At 40.5% G+C, this 20,273-nt stretch overlaps 1 protein-coding gene and 1 long non-coding RNA gene across 13 annotated transcripts in view; one reads left to right on the top strand and one right to left on the bottom strand.

Annotated features, from left to right (window-relative positions):
- Positions 1-20,273, top strand: part of LOC117954416 — a 305,368-nt gene that overhangs the window by 243,424 nt on the left and 41,671 nt on the right. The window lies entirely within an intron of this gene.
- Positions 1-20,273, bottom strand: part of LOC117954404 (adhesion G protein-coupled receptor L2-like) — an 84,856-nt gene that overhangs the window by 36,805 nt on the left and 27,778 nt on the right. For 8 of the 12 annotated variants that reach the window (XM_034888175.1, XM_034888167.1, XM_034888169.1 and 5 more), the window contains exons 3-6: positions 10,182-10,395; positions 5,715-5,824; positions 3,855-3,869; positions 1,893-2,693 (exon numbers count right to left, since the gene is read on the bottom strand). In XM_034888175.1, the coding sequence (XP_034744066.1) occupies positions 1,893-2,693; positions 3,855-3,869; positions 5,715-5,824; positions 10,182-10,395 (1,140 nt within the window). The remainder of the gene's footprint in view (positions 1-1,892; positions 2,694-3,854; positions 3,870-5,714; positions 5,825-10,181; positions 10,396-20,273) is intronic. The other 4 variants (XM_034888168.1, XM_034888170.1, XM_034888178.1 and 1 more) reach the window with 1 other exon arrangement.

The following is a 20,273-nucleotide window of genomic DNA, read 5'->3' as shown; positions in this document are numbered from 1 at the left end:
ACGCCTCAAGTGCCCCTCAGTTTTAGAGTGAGAGACATTCTTTCAGCACCATTAGATTACCCTGCAGAATAGGTTGTTTAATTCAACGCCATATCATAGGCAGCAATAAATTCTAATAGCTACACAGTAAAGAAGTTAAAGGTGTAGATCTGAGAAAAACTAATAAACAAGAACCAATTATTTTCAAGTGCCATTCACAAAGCCTGGTGTGCTACTGCTGGACATGGCATCTAGTCATGACTCATCTCACCTTCTTGATCTCACAGCAGTTTAAATTGTCCCATACACCATGACATGTTCTGCTGCAACGACACATTTCTGATTAGATCCCAATAACGGAACAGCGGACGGAAACTGGTATTTAGAATAGGTAGTGAAATCAACTGCTATGTTCTGTTGGGTTCCTTGATTAAATGCACTGTCCCTGATGCAATTGGCAGTGCTACGCCTATGTGGCATTAATGTTTACCGAGGCTTTACACTAGCTGAAAGAGCACATTAAACCCTTCATTGAAAATGCTCTGTGATGGCCACTTTCCTCCTCTCCCTGAGCCTCTTTTGAGACAAGGAGAGTAATTATGAGAATTCAGTTGTTAATTACATTAACATACATCAGGACGTGAACAGTTGAGCAGGCAGTTTGCATGCATGGAGAACTCATTCAAGTTTGAGTATTTTACATATCTCCTCTAACGTACTCTTAATTGAGGCTTTGGTTGTTCAGCAAAACAGACACAAAGTCAACTGTTCTAACAAACAGACCCCCCCCCCCCCCCCCCCCCCCCCCCCCCCCCCTGGGTATCGAGTTATCATGCTGGGGTGGATTCCAGGGTATTGCAGGAAAACAAACAGACTTGTTGACAAGAGGTTAGAGTTCAGGAGCACACAGCCACCATTGAGACATCAATGTTAACCCCCCCTTCAACAGCTCAGGTCAAGAATCAGATTCCCCCCTTGCCACCCCTCCTAAATATCCAGAAGTTAAAAATCATAACTTATTCCAGACCAGTGCTTAGGGGCAACCAGAGCTTCTAACATAACTAGAGTTCAAGTCAAGATCCTTATTCCCCAACGTCACACAGGATACTCTCTGCGGGATAAGGTGGCTGCAGTAAAGTAATTAAGCCCATTATCATATTAATGTAAGGTCTCTGTCTGATGACTTATATGTCACCTCTCAACACTTCACAGATTAATGTAAGCTCTCAAACCGCCTGACATGATTCTTCACTGTAATTGATCTCTCTTTCCAGCTACTCTTCTACACTGATTCACCATGTGGTACACAACTCACACACTTAAGCCAGGTGCTTTGAAATATCGGCCATTTTCCCCGACCTCCAGGATATAGGATTATCCTCCTAAATTATTGTTGAAAAAATTAAATAAATGTATATATATATATACACACACACACTACTTCTCAAATGTGTATATATATATTTATATATACACATATGCACATATATACATATGCACATATATATATATATATATATATATATATACGTACATATATATACATACATACATACATATATACATATACACATATATATTTATTCATCATAATGGTTTCAGATAAAGCCAGAGATTAAAGGATTTGATAGGGCCCAAGCTTCAGCTGGAGAGAGGGCCTGAGCATGCCTGATGGTAATAAAGAGACGGGAGCAATCCCACTGGGAGCTATCCCTCATTCCAAGGTGGACCTGGAATTTCTGTCTGCAAATGAGCCTATTCCCCAAGACTAACACAACCCTCTTTTATCTATCACCTCTGAATTGCATCCAACATTAAAAGCCATCCATCTGTGACATGCCATGCTGCAACCAAACAATATATCAATTAGAAAAAAGACAGTGAATGAAACCAAAAATAGGAGCATCTCTCACCTTCAGCAGGATCCGGTGGCCCAAAGTCCAGGTCGTAGCGCAGGATGTAAAAGTTATTCCACACATATAGCTGGTTGTCTCTGGGGTTGTAATCCACAGCGGTGATGTACTGGTACTGGTTAGGGAAGAGGATGTCAGTGTATTCGCCCTGGCTCAGCTTGGTATTGTAGATGTAATCAATTTGGCTCCTGCTGGCCTCGCTTTCGTTCTCTTCGTAGGTCGAGCGCACCACGTGGAGCACGCCGCACACCATAAAGGCGTTAGAGGCAGAGCGCTTGTCGTACGCTGTCTCCCATGTGGCCTCAAAACGGAGAGTGTATGGGTTGAGCTGGCTCACCACAATGCGCCCATTGTTCTGCTCCGTGGCGTAGATTACCCATAAGCCCCTCTCGTCTACTGCTAGGTCAATGTCCGTCTTGCCACCCCAGCGGTAAGGTGAGGTGTCGTGATAGTTGGCATTATTAACAATAGCCTCGCCGCTTTTGATGCGAGTGCGCAGGTCAAACTTGACAATGTTGCGTGTGCGTTCCTTGTTAAAGAAGATAGCCCCATCATAGGCCACAAAGCCTGTCCCGTCAACACGGTGCGGAAGCTTATAGTTAGTGGTCTGGCGACCATTTTTGAAGTCCTCAAGAGAGGCGTACTCGATGAGGGTGTCAGTGCGGTACGGAGTCCAGGGCATAAAGAAGACTTTGTCACCGGCCTGCAGCGGGTCTTTGCACCATGACCCCGCTTGCTGCTCTGCCTCAAACAGGAAGGTGGCGTCTCCTACACCCTTCAGAGTCCCGGGACAAATGAAAACTAGTGACAGAGAAGAGAGTGAAAGAAAATACAGTAAGGCAAAGTATTTAGAACGTACATAACACATTTGATACGCATCATTCTTGCTGCTGAACAACAAAAGTACGGGATAAAAGAAAGATCAGGGATTGTGAATTTAGAGGAATGTTTTAACTAGTGCTTTTGTACTATTGCTAGTGGATAGGGAAAAAAAGAAAATAAATGGACGTGTCATAGTGGTTATTGGGAATCAGAAGTGTGTGTGACGTTAAGAGAACTTGCATCTCAAGGGTCTGCTGCTACATCCTAACAGGGACAAAACAAAACAAAATGTGAACAGAAAGGGTAAAAAATCCTGCAAATAAAAGACATGGGAAGTGGGGAAAATAGAGTTCACACTTAAATAACCAGCCTGTCGCTGACATCAAGTGCCACATGAACAGCTGGGTATATGGACACACAGCACATGCATTCTAACATCACTGAGGTCATAAACCAAACTGAAAAGGGATCAGACTTCACCTCTTGTGATAAGAGTGAACAACAGGTTGTCAATGGTGGTGGTGGCAGCAAAGCAGAGGTAAAATGAAAGTGGAGGTTGGGGAATAGATCGAACAACATTGGTAAAGGATTTTCACTGCTTCTGTGGCAGAACACAAGAGTAACCAGTGATGGGTGAGGGAGGCCGTGGCACTGTTCCCATTTAGACGGTTTTAAATTAATTGGTTCTGGCTAAAAAGGGACACAATGAATTCTTGTTTTCCTTTCAAACTTTTTTTATTGTCTGTGCCAATCTCACTCAGCCATCACTGCTATTTCACATCACGTGCTATGGGTGCAGCAGAAGTTGGGCCAAGCAAACTAGACTGCCAAATAAGAATATATACACACACAACTACTCATTCTTCAAGGGTTAACAAAGTGCTAGGCAAGAGTCCCTGGAACAAATCAACACTGAACAGTTGGTGTTTTCTTTCAAATTGTGAGGACAAAACTACATTTGTTGATCATGGATGTCATTTGAAATTCTGTTCTGAAAATTCATTTGGACTCCATGGGTGCAAACAATCCTCCTATACGTTTAGACGAGACGTAGGGCGAGCTGTACTCAACACCACAGAACAGGGAGCCGGGGGGGTGGGGGGGTGTGTGTGTGTGGGGGGGACCAGACCACTCATTTACCTTTTTGCTCCACTTCTATTTCAGGCATTGGAAAAGAAAGCATAAAAGAGTGCAAAAGGGAGAGAAAGGTTATCATGAGTCAACTACCAGGTACAAAGAGAAGAATTAGTTGGAGGATATGACCATGAGAAGAACTGCAGGGCTGCTTTGGGAAGAAGAACTCGGAAAAAAAAGTGTTTGTTAGTGAAACAACCTCTCATCCTAGGATATAAAAACAGACAAGTTATAGCTGGAGACAGGCTATGTGCCATGATTTCCAGTGCATAAAAACTTTTGTTTCTTACTTAGTCCTCAGCCTTTAACTGCCAACAAAATAATGCATTGGCTGATGTAAAAGCAGTATAAATCCCTCTAAAAATGCTTCTCCTAAGTGGCAATAAAAAAAACATCCCATGGTCATATTTAGATGGTTAAGATTCTTAGAAAAATATCCCTGAAGTTTAGTTTGGCATGTATTGACTGTGGGTGGAGTTTATTCAAACTTTATAAACACGAATAGAAACTCGATTCCAAACTCCCTCGGCCACACACGTAAAACATGACACGGTGCTAATGTTACACACTCTTAAATGAGCCAAAGAGAGCAAAAGCACATGGGATGACTGATGAACAGTCGGCCTAATATGGAGTTTCTTTAGTGGACTGTTGAAGCTGCATTGACTCTGGGTGGAGTGGGGGGAGAGGCTGGAGACAATATGTGAAAGCTTAAAAGTTGAAAAAAATGAGAGCACAGAGGTTAGTGGGGAGGGGTACAGGACAAGAGGTGAAAGGGAGGTCTGTTTGAAAGAAGAGAAAAAAGGGTGAATATTTCTAAAGATGTTTACAATTCATCAATTTAAATACCAAGTACTTTCACAGGCAGGAATGAAGTCTAAAGCTGCTCTTATAAACTACTCTAAAACACCCTTTTAAAGCAGATTAACTCAAATCACATTCCAAAGACAGGTTTTAATCTAGTGCCGGTTTTAACCAACTCTACGGCACATTTAATGAAATCATGTTCACAGAGAAACACTAAAGCTGATCCGTCACAGACTACAGGAATTTGGTTAAAGTTTTATGATCATTATCACTTATGCTGTTTTCCAAGTCTCTGTAGTTTCCACAGGACATTAGTGAACACAATGTACTTTTACTAAACCAAGGCTTAAAATGTACCCATTTCTGTGTAATCTAGCCTTTATTATGTCAGCAAAATGCACCAAATTTAAGAGAGATTCCTTTGGATTGTCCAGAGTAAAAGAAACACTTTTTCGGAAGAAGATGTTGCTGTTGAGATTCATTGAGAATTTAATTTTTTGTAATGTTGTGGGCATTGCACACTACAAACCGCAGATTCCATTTACTTTATTGTGCTCAGGGCAGACATCTCACATCTCACACCTTTTATATTGTATTAAATGCAAATCTAGTATTAACTCATCTTAATATATTTGAATGATTTCTAATCCATTTCCAAATCTGACAAGGTTTAGCTTTCAAAAAATGTTAAAATAATTAAAATTATGTATAACTTAAACTCAAAGATTCAATTTATATTTGTTACTTACTTACATTGAATCACTACCATTTTATTGTATAACCGCTGTATCCTACTTTATTTTTACACCTTATTTTTAAAACTGAAGAACCCAAATCTTCCTGACAAACTACAAAAAACATGCTAGTCTTCCAGTTGTAGTTTCATCTGTAAAACAAACGTTTACTTGTAACTCCCCTGAAAAAAACGAGATAAAACATCTCAATGGTTTTATCCTTACACTAATACATATTTTGAACAACTGAAGAGTATGCAGACTGTGGTTACTTAAAAAAACACACAATAAGAGTTCAGTATGAGATTCGGATGGCGATACTTACTATAGGGAACACACTCATACTGGACCTCTAAGTACTTGTAGGTGCCAGGGCATGGATCAGGAAAGACATCAGAGCCAGTGATAACCACACACTGCGTACGGTTGTTGCACCTAGAAAAAAAAAGATTGACCAGAGATTTCATCATGACTACCCACAGCAAGAGAACTCGGCAAAGACATTGACAGCAAAGAGTGGGGGAGAAAGTGCATAGTTACAGTTACAAAGAGATTGATGAAATCCCAGCCAGGACTGTCACATATGCATTCTAGTTTAAACCTTGACAAACAGAGAGAGGAATGAAAGCATTAAGGACGTATGAATAATATAAATGAATGTGATAATGAATAAGCGAGCAGATAAAGGCATGTAAGGAACTAGTGATGGCATTTCCTTAACAGCGTCCTTATACCACTATTGAAAGGGAAGACGTTCATTAAAGCACATAAAACAGGTGGCGGTGACATGCATGCGGACTGGAATGGTGGCCTCTGTTGAAACGGAGCGGCTCCTCTGTGTGTATGCGACAAACTGGGTGTGAATGTGTGTTATTTTATGAGAGGTTATAGCACTCTGGTATGAAATAATGGCCCACTGTTAATTAACAGTCGGATGTGTGAATTGCAAAATTAGTGCGTGTGTGTATGTGTGTGTGTGTGTGTGTGTGTTGCAGATGTTACTGGTTGCTAACAAAATCAAATACTGTATGGGGTGCTGAGACACTGGGGTTGGGGGGGAGCAGACGACTTCAATCAAGTTCACTTGAGGCCGAGGGATTTAGAATAATATCAGCAGTAACAGAAGCAAACAAGAAGAAATTGGCCCCAAAATAGGACATTCAACAATTTGCAAGCCTGAGATAAATATTTCAGAAGGTCAGTAGCAGTCATGCAAGTTGGACATACATTTCAACATTGGACATAACTTTTAAAGAATCATTAGTAATTCAAGAGGCTTTTTGTTCGTGCGAATGGGATTGTGCTGCAAAACAACCACACAAAGCATTGCCACTGTACTTTCAACTATGCAGAATGTTGAAGTAATAATTGTAAAAAGTAAATGTATGTACATTAACCAGGAAGAGATTATGCTTTCCACGCTGCACTCAAAATCCAGCTATGCAGCTATTTTCATAACAAAAGCCTTCCCCTAGAAACTAATGGACTATTAAACATGTTATATATATATATATATATATATATATATATATATATATATATATATGAATACAAAGGTGCAAAGTCCATTTTGAAATTTACAAATAGCATTAGCTCAAACATCAATGCCAGTATGGTGCCAGGTGCACTTAAGAGTTTCCCTTTTACGGCTTCATTGCAGTGAGCGCTGATGAAAGGGACATGGGTTACTGCAACATTATGTGAACTGACTGACGGCACATGAGAGCAACAGAATCACTTCAAATACACCCAGAGATAATCAATTTAATTCGGGGGTTTATAAGTCTGACTGACACTGGCTCTGAACAGAAGAAGAAAGTACTGTACTTGTGTACAATTTTAGGATCTGCCGTTTAACACTTAACATTTGACATCCATATTTTATATGAGCTATTTATTATAATGCATTCTTACGTATTCTTATGATGAAATGTATATACATTTCCTCCACTTCAACCAGCTACAATAATACAGTACATTGCTGCTAACATGCGTATTATAATACAGACCTTAAATGAAGCCATTCGGCATTATAGTTGGTTTTACTTTTGATTATTAATACTTACGTGTTTTTAATTAAGTAAAACTTTTAATGCAGTGTTTTTACTTGTAATTGAGTTAATTATTTTGCTCACAAAAAACAAACAATAAAAATAACACTGACATATTATCACCACTTAAGTTGATGTGGCTAATGTGTTTGCAAATAATTACCTATTTACACATCCAGAAGCTACTTTTAGCAATTTTAGTGTTTATTTGGAGTTCTTTTTTCTGCCCTAGTAATATATTCACTCACTTCTTAGCTCTGTTTTTGTATCTTCCAAATCCTGAGGGAAATATCTGGCTCTTAAGCTACTAAATGCTGCACTGTTCACCAGCTAACTGCTAACTTTGTCTAACGTTGCTGGTGCTGAGGTAGGTAGGATACAGTCTATCAGTCTGTATCAGAGCTTTTTCACTGAAGCAGCTGCCTAAACAATGAGCTGAGAGACTTTTAAAGCTGAACTGAAACGTAGGTGGTTAATTTTCTGTTGGTATATGACTACAAGTGAACGTTTCTTTTTTTACTACACAAGGTAAATTTCAGCAATTGTTAACAGGGAATTAAAGGCCAATATACGCCTTGTTTGCCTACCGTCGTCCTGTCAGCAAATAACATGACATTCACCCATAGCAGTGTTTATGGCAATGTGTATGTGTTGTGTCACATTTATTTTGAGCTGGCATATTTTGGTTATTTGGTTATTTTTAACATATCACAATCAGTGTTAATGTTAAGTAAAAGTAAAAAAAAAATCTAAATAATTATTCAGCCACTGCTAATCTTTCCACATTGTAAGAATTCACTCTGGCATGTATTGTACTGCAATTCATTTTTAGATGCTTTGGAGAAAAGGGAGGTGTTGTTGCTAAGCATTTAGTCACGCTTCCTCTGTTTTAAACTGCCGCTGAAATCGCTGCATTTAATCTCTATTGCACTGAGCAAAATCTCATGGTTGTAAAGTGTTTGAATCCTGCTTCCGTTGTATCAAAGAGCTGCACCTCTGACCAGAATAAATAAACTTTACTAAGTTAGTTTCACTGAGTCAGAGAATCGCTGGCCATTGAAATGAGGTTATGTAAGTGACCAAAACAGCCTTATTTAGATTATCATCTTGTGTTTTTTTACCTACACTAGTAGAAAACAAAGAGGTAGTGGGCACAAGGTTGACAGAGAGGGATTTCGGACATGCCGTCCATTTACACTCCATCTCTGAGAGAATGATCACCAGAATATTAAACATCCCCAGTAACCTGCGTTGCCATTAGTTCCTTGTCACATTTTTCATCAAGACGCTATTTTTTGTCAACAATCAAATATTTTACTTGACAAAACACCTTGATGTTGCTGAAAATCAATCCAATTGATTCCTGTCTAGCTGCTTTTGTTGTGAAAAAGGGGTTCCTGATGAATACTTTTGTCGCAATTTCCCAACCAACAAAACTGCCACTCTGTGTGGCAGACGCCTCACTGTTTATATCTCCCCAATCTTGTTTAATGTGTTTTTTTATCTGTCCGTGGTGCTATTGCCTTTTGTTCATCTCCCCCGACTATGGCAGAGAGCTGTGTCTTAATGTTTTGCCGGTTAAACATTCTCCTTGTTTTAGTTTGCTTCAGACTGAAAGAGGACTGATTACGGTCTCCAAAAGCTTTGTGACTGCTTTAACATCCCTGGTTATCACATCAACTTTAATTACGGTCAGGAGCCCATTTCCTCTGATCTGAATCATTAGAATAATTCTAGCCGGGGGCTTGTGGTGAAGAGTCTTCTCAAAGCTTTCGCTCAAACACTGCCTCCAGGGAATCTTCCATGGAGATAAGTTTGAAGTTCAGCTCCAGCAAGTGAGTGTCTGACTTGTCAACAGATGTGGTGCACTATGTAGTAGGTTGCAGACTAACCAAGGGGCATGGACACTGTCAGCGGAATGTGTCGGACTCGGCTGTAAATTCAGAGTAAGACAGAAGGACTTGATCTATTCCTGGGCTATTCTGTAGCGCTGCACCTCATGGGAGTAAATACAAACATGAATGAGGGATTTAACCCAAAGGAGATCGATGGTGGGTGGTGATGCTAAGAAGCTAGCCTGAGGGGCTAGGTTAGGATAGAGCAGTGTATTAGATGATGAACTGTGCTAGTTACTATTTATGAATAGTTCATCCAGTGCCCTTTAAAAATACACACCCCTCTAGGGGTAGGCAGCAGTCGAGTTGAAGTGTTGTTGTGCAGTCATTTGACAGCAAAGCAGCATCCTGTGAGAGGGTAACCGGGATAACAGGCATGACGATGGGTACTGCTCACTACCTGAGGCAAAGTCACTTCAATCCAGTACAGGTATTTGAACAAAGGAGGACTAATGTTCCAAATAGGGATTTAAGAGGGTGTTCATGTGACTTGGAGTCTTACTGAGCTACGCTGATTATGACTTAAACAGCAGCAACAACACACAGCTGGTGTGAAGAGCTCTGCCACACGGATGTCAATTCTTGTCTGTCAAGAATTAATCTGCGCCCCAGTTTTCCAGAATTTCAAAAACGCCACCTACATAATTAAGTCAAAATTGAAAAAAGGTGTGAGATGTTGATTAATTGTCCGGTATGTACGTGGCTTCACAAGAAAGGTGATAATTTAAACAATTCTTTTGTGCGCAGATATGTTAGAGGCAGCAGGAGAACAAAAAAAAGGTTCATACTTTGCCAGCTCCTGGTTATGTTTGTGAAATAAGATCCCTCCTCTCCCCCGTGTTTTACCTTTGTGATATGATCTTGTAGGCATCGGGGAGGTAGCAGTTGACGTTCTCCATCTGGAATGGGTCAGCGTCACAGATCTTGTCATCGGTTCGGCCGTAGTTGGCCGTCTCGATCATAATGACATCACTCCCCGGGCACCGGAGATCAATTGCATATCCTTCACATGAGAGCTCCCTCCTGACCAGCCCGAAAGGCAAGGCTGCACGGATGAACCCTGGCAGAGGCACAAAGACAGAGACAAAACCTTTAGAGAAATAATAAAAATTAAAAGGATCACTGCTGCAATACAGTAAGACCACACATCATGCGGTAAAAATCCACTGGCACAAAATAAATAGGCAACAGCAGTCCAATGTTTACCACAATTTTAAACAGACGAGCCATTACACGCGATACAGGAATGGAGAAAGACAAAACAATTCATCCCTCCTTCTCTCTGTGGTCTTGGATGTTGGCTAAGACATCAAATCGAAGTCATTGGAGACCAATGGTAACCTCATAAATTCTTGAGCAAACACTGAGGCTACAGAGCATCAGGAAGGCCTCCACCTAGAGAACATCCAACACGGAGCCAAACCTATCTGGACTGAGAATAGTTTGTTTTACAGTCGTGCAAGCCCCCTCATTTGTTTCTTTAGCTGTACTAGCTCTGTAAAGAAAGATAGAGAAAAAGTCAGAATCCCGGCAGAATGAAGTGTAACATAATCCATTTTACAATGTCGGCGATCGAAGAGTCTGGAGTCCACACAGGAGGAAAAATCTATACATGGAACACAGCAGATGGGAGCAAAGCCAAATAGCTCTACTTTGGAGAAAATTAACTATTTTGCTCAAATCTGTCCACTCATTTTCAGCAAATTACAATAGAAATAGGTTATTCTTCTGTATTTCCTTTTGTCATGACACAAAAAAAGATGGAACTACAAATGTGCAGATTTGCAAAGAGAGAGAAAAGTAATACAAAAACTGGAGAAATGAAGAAATCCATTATCTGAGGTTAAAATGATCCGAAAAAAAAAGGAATTTGCAATTCTAAGAAAACAATTAGGTAAAATCTAAGTAGAACATGCAAATGTGTTTCATTTAAGAAGTGCAAACAGAGCGCTGCATGAACCGTCAATAATCGCCGTTGTTTGCAGCAGGTCCCTGAGGGGGCAGCTACCATTTGTATTTTCGGCACTGCTCTTTCCTAATTAGCCCTCCTTTCAGCCTCTTGCTTTTTCCATGCTCCCATTGGCTTCCGAGCATTGTCATGTACTAATGCTTACCACCCCGGGTTCACTTTTCCCCCGCACTCTAATTATCCTCACACTTCTGACAGTCAGGGCCTGACGCAATTAGCATTGTTTGAACTGCTCAAAGATGAAGTGGTCCCGGCTTGAAATTCCTACCCTAAAACCCCCTGACCCAAATGTCTGCTAGTCATTTCAGCCTGCTGTGCCTGGCTCACTTACATATTCTATGTCAGTCTGCACATGTCATACTAGCAAACACAGACATCTGTGAAACATTGTTGAGAATATAATGTTGGAGTCATCTCATATCAGGAGAAACTTCTGCACGCACTAGTAGTGGTAGCAGTAAAAGAAAATATGAAACTAACGGTATAATTTATCTGGCATTCGGCCACTAGACATTTCATTACAGTGCCATGATCTTTCTAATGGCCAGTAGACTCTGCTTAGCTGGACTGTTTATCACCTCATTAGGAGACGTCAGTGTAGTCGAACCGTAAGTGGAGGGCTGTGGGGTCACTCCATCTATTCCAATAACCACTACAATTATCCAAACCTTTGAGAAAACCTGTCCAGAATGGTAAATGATAAAACACAGAATGGAGTCACCGGCTTTACTGCGAAAACTAATGATCGACCCGCCTGCCATTCCTCATGGAAGGAGTGACGGGTTTATCACGGCAGCATACAAAAAGAGTGCATTTCATGGGGGTTTTAAAAATCTGAGAGACAGTTTTCCAGCTAAAACACCCTCACTGACACACATGCACACGCCAGCTGCCTTCCATGATGGCATGCTGCTGTCAACGGAGGTCTAGCGATTAATTTGGCCTGTGCCTTGCTGGCCTGCTCCTCCCTCGCCTGTATAGATGCTCTATCTGGTCATAGGCTAACACTGCATCAATTATGGGGAGTAGCTTGACTGTACTGGCAGCTTACAGAAGAAATTGCTTTTTCTCCAAACTGCATATAGTCCCAGTCTCATTAATGACTTGTCAACTTGTAAATGGGCAAGTAATGACAAATCTGTCTGAAAAGTTAAAATATATATAAAGGAGATGTTTCGCTCTGAAGGATGATAGCTGAATTCAAGGGACTATATTTTTGGTTTACTTAGCTAGATGCTGCTTAAGATTTAAGGATGTAATCACAGCTAACAAAGAAAAGCTAAGAAAGAAAAACCTAGTGACAACAAAGATTTCTGGATGGAGGTATTCTTCTGTGTTGATTTTCTCGGTTCAAACAAGTTTTGAGAGATTTTAGAAAAGAGAGGAAGATTGTTTATGTGCACAAATGTCAATGTCTTAGGGGGGTATGAAAAGCTTTTCATCTTGCGTTCTGTGCTTTGTTTGACTGCTCAACTTTGCAGCAGTTGAAGACTGCGACAGAAGGGCACCAGCTGCAGGGAAAACGGTGTCAGGAAAACTGCAGGAAAAAATCTATAACACGATCCAATGTGTGTGTAAAAAAGAAGAAGAGAACGGCCTGCTCTCGCTCTGTGTCTGTACCTAGGATTAACTTTACATTACACAATCAGTGAGGGAATTGAACAATGTTTTATATGACCATTTAGTCAAATTGCCTAGGTAACCACTTTGACTTAGCTATAATTGGCTGTGATTCCCATTCCTGGCCTTGTTGACACAAAGCCTTATCATGCATTCTGGTCAGTAAGTGACTGTGAGGAAAGTAGCTTTTCAGATTCCTCCCCCTGACCTGGCTGCTAAGCCGTCTTTTGAACTCAGGATTGCAAAGCAAGGGCCCAGGACTGCTTCTCAATATGTTGCATTCTGGGAGCTTCTCTTTTTTTCTTTAGTTGACAGCCTATAATTCACTGGCGACAATCCCTCATAATACATATTTTGTTTTCTATCAACACCCTTGAAATTGGAAGTGCTACTGTGGCTCAGATGGGCACATCTGAAACCATCCACAGAGTTACACTTGGTGGCTTTTAAAACCCTGGAGATGAAGCAAAAAGATAATTGAGGTTTTTGGTGTCAAGATATTGCCATTTGGGGACTGCAAGCGCCAGAGCATAACACACATGTTAAGGTTCATCTTCGCTGCCTTGTGCGTTAGCAGTTGAGGCCGACCTTTAACCCTAAAAACTCCACTGCGACGGTGGGAGAAAGAACTGGAGGAATGTTTGATCAGTCCAGAAGAAAAAAGAAGTAGGCCATTTTTTGGAGGGTAGACAGAGTGGCTAGAGCTGGCACAGACACAGAGCAAAGGCGTTGGTTGACGCTTGTCATCCTCCATTAAGGTTCCTTTGATTGGCCTTTGTGGTCCTGGAAACGGCAAACAGCTGCATGCAAATGGCTCTGTTTCCCCAAGGCTGGCCCCCATTGTTCTGGTCTTGGGTTTGACAGGGACGCTTTCTCTGCAGCATAAAGGAGGGTGTAGCCTTTAGTCAAATAAGAGTTCCCCCACCGTGGTCACAGCAGGAGTACCTCAAGCTTGTTTGTCTTTTTATGTTGTTTTATTCCTGATATTACTGGTAGCCAACATCTTTGGAAGAAAGCGCAGATCTTAGAGTCAAGCTTTTCCTCCAACAGCGGGGGATGCCTCCGTAATCCAATATCCGGAGTGACAGAGTGGTCTCACAGCATGTTTTGCTCTGGTGAAGATTTTCAATGGAAATTCATAAAGTATGATAACCAAATGAACACACATTTTAAATCTTAAGATTTGGGAATAAAGCATCATCAATGTTTTACCTCTTTTTTTTCCAGCTTCTTTGTTCTTAAATGCTGTATATCTAATCTGTTCAGTGGAATGTTTTGTTTGCTGGCCAAAGAATAAAATTAGCTTAACATTTTTTAAATCCAAAAGAGCATTGAAGTAAACCTGTTATGTATTAAATAAATCAAGAGCACACTTCACTGTCCATGCACATGCCTTTCAACTGACTAAATAAATAGTTGGACTAATTTGGACAACTAACAATGTACAAAGAAAATACTCAAACTGTCCACTCCCACATCCATACATTTGTAAGGCATCCGGTGTTGCTGCTCAAAATGTGTGACTAACATTTACAAATGTAGTACATGACCGCCCATCAGAAGTGAGAGTCACCCAGGACCGAGGTGGGAGATGAGAAAAGAGATTTGGGATTCACAAAATAACACCTGCTTTTCAAATACAGACAACACCCCGAGAACTCCCTTTCTCTGCCACAAGGGCTCATATTTCATTTCAACAGTCAAAATGCGGTGAAACACTGAAAATCTAGTTGGACATATGGCACCATTTCCCATGACACTCTAGTCCCCGCTCTAGTCCACCTTGCTGGGAATTGTTTCTAAAGACGGTGTCAGGCTAGACCACAAACCCCAGGGCTACACCCCCCTTTCCCAGACAACTGCTATCAGACACTCTTGATTACGATATAAGTATTCAAAAATAGAAACTGGCAATATAGGAGTCACATTGATAGAGTCCATTTGAGGTTAGATGAAGCGCTCTGAGTCATATCTCTTTTCTCCTGATACATGAATTCAGTGTAGCCACTTCCCATTCCAAAGAAAACATTTGTATTCATGGCCATGACCTTTTCTCTGATTTATCTCCTGAATGTTTCTTGACTTACAAAAAAAAAAAAAAGAGTAGGTGGAAGGAGAGAATCATATGCTCCACCTTGACGCATGTCTTATTGAAGGGGTTTAAGAGTAAGGATTTGTCATATTGCTGAGGCTAAGTGAGATAGACCCTGCTGCTGCCGCCACTAAACTCCTCAGGTGGGACAATTTAGACAAAGCTCAATCCTATCCCCACAGATACAGGAGTGGAAGTTTTCTCTTTTAGGTCAGCAAGAATAAATTAAAGGCCAAATCCAGTATACTTATAATCACGGAGGGATTTGTGAAAAAAACAGAGAGGGGAATGTTTTACGAAATTTTTAATGAAAATAGGTCACGAATTTCAGAACTTGAATTTCTTCACGGAATTTGCAGTAATATTATATATATCTTATTTACATACATTTAATCTATGTATATCTTATTTATTCTTGCTAGTGCAGTGCCCATTAAAAACAATCCAGTGTGGAATGGGCGGATTACTTGGGCTGTGGCATTGCTGCTTGTAGCTATCTCTAGAACTATTTTACCCCGAAATAACTTACATAAGAACCCCAAAATACTTACTATGCAACCCCACTGTATACTCACTAAAGCCCAATTTATGCTTCTGCGTTAAATCAAACTGTGTATGTAGGTATGTGGAGATAGGGACTCTACGCCGGACCCTACGCAGTCGCCAGACATGCACCTCTCAAAAAGATGTAACTAAACGCTGTGTCGTTGTATGTCGCTTGGCTGTGGCTTGGGAGCGATGCAGACTTATTCCCTGGTCATCTTCTCCATAAACAACATGAAATCAAGGAGAGGGATAACTTTTTCAGCTACAGATTTTTGACCATGGTAACAAAGCACAGGGGAGACATTTGTTTCTCTCAGTATGCCTCTAAAGTCGAAACACAATCCCAACGCATACACCAATGCCGGCCCTGCTATTCTCTTAAAGAGATCAACGCACACACTGACGCACAAGTAACAACTTCAGACTATTTAGGTAGGCTACAGTGAAAGCTCTGTGTGAAGCCTCCGCAAAAATATAAATCCCCCTTTACTGTGTACTTCTACTTCAGAGGAAAACACTGTACTATTACAGCAAGCCAAGTTTGAAGTAGATAAGATAAACGGTTCTCAGGATATTTGAAAGACACACATACACACACACACACAGACATTGTACATTTTTTAAACGTACATACCACAATGTACACAAAATATTTGAAATGCACCGTTTTTTTTTTCATTTTGACATCTCAAATTATGCAACTTACAGAAAATGTTTAAATCTTTCCACAACTGATGCCAAGTATACACGGTGGATTACTTTGGTTCAACATAACAGCCGGCTTAGCTGCAGAGAAGACTGCAAATGAAAAATGTCTCCCAAAGGAGTGAGAACTAAAGTTAAAAAAGCCAGAAAGTGCAGAGCTATAATGACTGTGTCTTAATTTGGCCGCAAGTAATCAAGGTTTTCTCCCCTGTCGATAAGTTGAATGATCCCTGACACTGTGGGCGCACATCAAAGACAACCAGCAAGGAAGCATCGTTACATCACTAAAACGTATAATCCTCTGAATGTAAAGAGGGTCGGTGCTTAATATAAGTCACATTGACAAGAGTAATTCATTTGCAGAGACATTACCAGATGTAACGTCTTCTTTTGTTCAGGTCCATGGACACATCACTCAGATTAAAGCGAAGTATAATTTGACACCTTGTATGGTCTACTGAGAAAACAGCCCTTTCATAAAGAAACAAATAACTGTCACAAAGGCTAAACATTTTAGAGAAAAAAAATTCTACTTGGAAGATGAAAAACCTATATGGTCCTGGGGGAGATCCATTTTGACAGAATTAGTTCATTGCTTGTTCAATATCTAACTTATTGTTGCATCTCTTTTTGCAGGGAAGTTGATGAAACACGTAGAAAGAGGTGTGTTAGAGAACCCTTCCCAAGTGCAGCAGGGCTATAGTTTCACAGGTTTGATCTACCCTGAGTGATGCTTAACTCCCCTTAAAGCCCATATTTTACCCCTGCACTTAAACCCCCACTGGATTTTCCGCTCAAGAAAACGTCTAAGAATAAGTCAGGTGCCTCCCTCAGGGTGCGGATGGAGAGGGAAAAAAAGAGGAGGAGGATGTGGGTTTGGCTCCATCACATGCTTGTCTCTCTGTTCTTGTTTGCTGGGGCAGAGTCTCCCCATTTCACCCTCCTAATCAACCCTCCTTCACCCAGCCCTGCCTGTGCAGAGCGAGCCCAGGAGGCTTACTCAGTACGTCACATAGACAGGGTGTCAGGAGAAGCTGCAACTGAAACACGGATTACATGAATAATGAGCCACAGACTACAAGGATGACTAGGAACAGAGATCAGGGCCTCAAGACAATAATGAACAGACAGTTCTGATAGGAGACAGTCTTTATATTTATGCAGAGCCTGAAGTAGTAGCTTAAGGTAGTAGGTGCTATCACTTTCACAAGTCCATGTTGGTGCTTTCGTCTTTCCAAATAAACCCACTTATGCCGAAGATGAAGTGTTGCAGTTGGGGCTGTGTTAATGCGGATGAAGAGGGGCAGGCCAATTCTGGTATTTGTTCTAACATTAAATTGGGTTTAAGATTTTTCCGTGGCTTTAGCTGGTACAGAATTGGGAATTAATACAGTAATACGGTTTAACGTGGGTTTTAAAAATAGCAACGTATCAGTTTCAAAACCGTCATTGAAACAAATGCAATGCACTTATGTAGGAGACTAGTATTCACGTGGCAGTGTGGAGGAGAAAGAGAGAGAAAGAGCGAGGTGGAAAGATGGCAAGTCGCGCACTGAGTGACAAAATTCATCAATATCAAATTTTGGATACCGCCCAACTCTAGTGCACAGACAAAAAACCTAGACCATGAATTTTTTGTTTTGTTTTGCCTCCTTAATTTGAACATATGTTGTTCATCTGCACATTTAATTGCACATACTAATTCAGCGTTTTTAATGCTATTACGACAGCACCTGTGCTAGCTTAGATTAATGAATGATCCCTATCAGGAATAGCTTTCGCACACATTCAAAGCTCCTGCTAACAATATTTATCTTCCTGTAGCCCCTTTTTCTAGACTGCCTATGTTTCACCAGGACTGGACTTCTGATCGACAGTACAAAAAATATGTTGGTCAAAGCCATTTGCGCTTGCACTCCAGTTTCAAAGAAAATAGAGCCATTATTTGCATACAGGGCCAGTGACAGATGGTAGCTGAGCTAGCAGTACAACTAGCAGGCTGTGGGTTTGATGGTTTGTGACTTTGGTGAATAAAGGTTTAAGTAAAAACTATGGACCTAGAACAGTGACAGTAACCTATGGTATTGAAAAAAAAAATTGGCATTGAAACAAGAAATATTGGCACTGAAAAGTGTTGAACTGACCAAATCAAACCAAACATCAATAAGTAAGATTTTTACAATCCTGTGATATTATTTGGGTCTGAGCAACGAAGTGCAAGGGCACCAACGGTGTACTTGCACGAAGTGCAAGGAACCTATTGTTTTTGTAAGGATTATTATTCTGCACCTCTCCCGTCACATTTTTGAGGTTCTTAGCATATGGGAAAACTCACAAAAACTTGCACACATGTCAGACCTATGAAAAAAATTCCCAACTTCTGTAGTGATTGGTCTAGGCATTGACAGGGGCTCCATAGCAGCCCCTAACGTGCACCCTGAATTCAGCAAAAGTAATAATATATCACACTAACTTTTCAGGGTACATGTGTGTCATTTGGGACTTTATAAAGCTATTTTTAGAAAGACTTTACAATATGGCGATATTCATGCAAAATTTCTCATTTTACAGACTAGTTTGAAGACTTCAGGATCCAGGAAAACTCTCAAAATCATGCAGCCACGTGCAGAATATTAAACTCTTTCATCTAAATTCACACTTAGGCTTGAGAGTGGTATGGTTGTTCTATAGCGCCCCCTAAGTGTTTTTAGCCTGGTTTTAGCCCTTGGGCACATTTTTGATTTATATACAAAAACTCACAAAAATTGGCGTCCTCATAAACATCTGGGAGCTTTGGAAGATTGTTCAGCGATTTGGCCCATACCTGTAAGCGGGTTCAAAAGTGCCCCCTAATGTATGGAAGGCCTACCTTGGACATAGTTTCTCCTATCTTCACCAGATGTGATATGCATATTGCTCTAATCATTGCAGACATATTTCAAACTTACCTTCATTAGCTCCGCACAACCGGAAGGCGGCTGTTTTGACTTTATGCATTTTCATGTGTTTTATATTCTTTTGAACTCCTCCTAGGCCATGATTGCATCTTGTTGAATCTTTGCAGGTAGTATCTGTCTATACTCATGACGAAAAGTTATCCAAAGAATTTTGAAATTTTGCAAAAAATGTGCAAGCTATAAAAAATCAACTTCCTGTCAGGGCTTTTGAAAAAGGAAGTTCTGTTCCGAGAGGGGCAAAGAGGGCGTGGTTTAGGGTAATTTACATAGGCCACCGGCAGATATTTGATATTAGATGTTATTTATTATAACAGTGATTCCTTTCTTGACTTGCTTGTGTCTCTCATTAGCTTTGCCATGGATGTATTAAGACAACGAGCTCCGCTCTTTCTACCTGCTGCCAACACTGGCATGGAACCTTAACACCCCTCCCCCATAACCCTCCTCCAATCACAAGTATAGCAGCTGACCGACAGATTTTTAGGCAAATCACACACTCACTAACAGGCAGAATGCGTTCACTGACCAACTGCCCTAACTGTGTTTTCCTAGTTTTAGAAGATGTCTGTTCAACATTTTTCAGTGCCAATATTTCTTGTTTCAATGCCAAACTTTATTTTCAATACCGCAGGTTACTGTCAGTGTTCTAGCTCCATAAAAAAACATTTTAGTGGGAATAGAATATTAAAAATGATGTTTGACTATTTACTTCAGTGGCCTCTTTGTCATTTGGAAAAGAGGAATCTTTTGTTGGGGGACAGCAACCCACACATTAAACAGAAATAATACGATAATAGAACTGTAATGCTGAAAGTGGAAAATAATTTAGTTTGAAGGCATCCTTCAAAACTGATCAAGCAGTTCAAGTTCAAATTGAAGCTTTATAGTCATGTACAAAACAATTACAGTGAAGCAGTCATAACAATCAAATCCTTGGTTCTCAGGCAGTGATCAAACAAATGTAAACACAATACAATTAAAATTAATAAAAATGACAAAGTCATAAGGGCATAATTTCTGTATGAATATTAATTAAAATACAATTATTT

The sequence above is a fragment of the Etheostoma cragini genome, chromosome 12, assembly GCF_013103735.1.
Source record: "Etheostoma cragini isolate CJK2018 chromosome 12, CSU_Ecrag_1.0, whole genome shotgun sequence".
Classification (NCBI taxonomy): domain Eukaryota; kingdom Metazoa; phylum Chordata; class Actinopteri; order Perciformes; family Percidae; genus Etheostoma; species Etheostoma cragini.
This window is presented reverse-complemented; position numbering and strand designations above follow the sequence as displayed.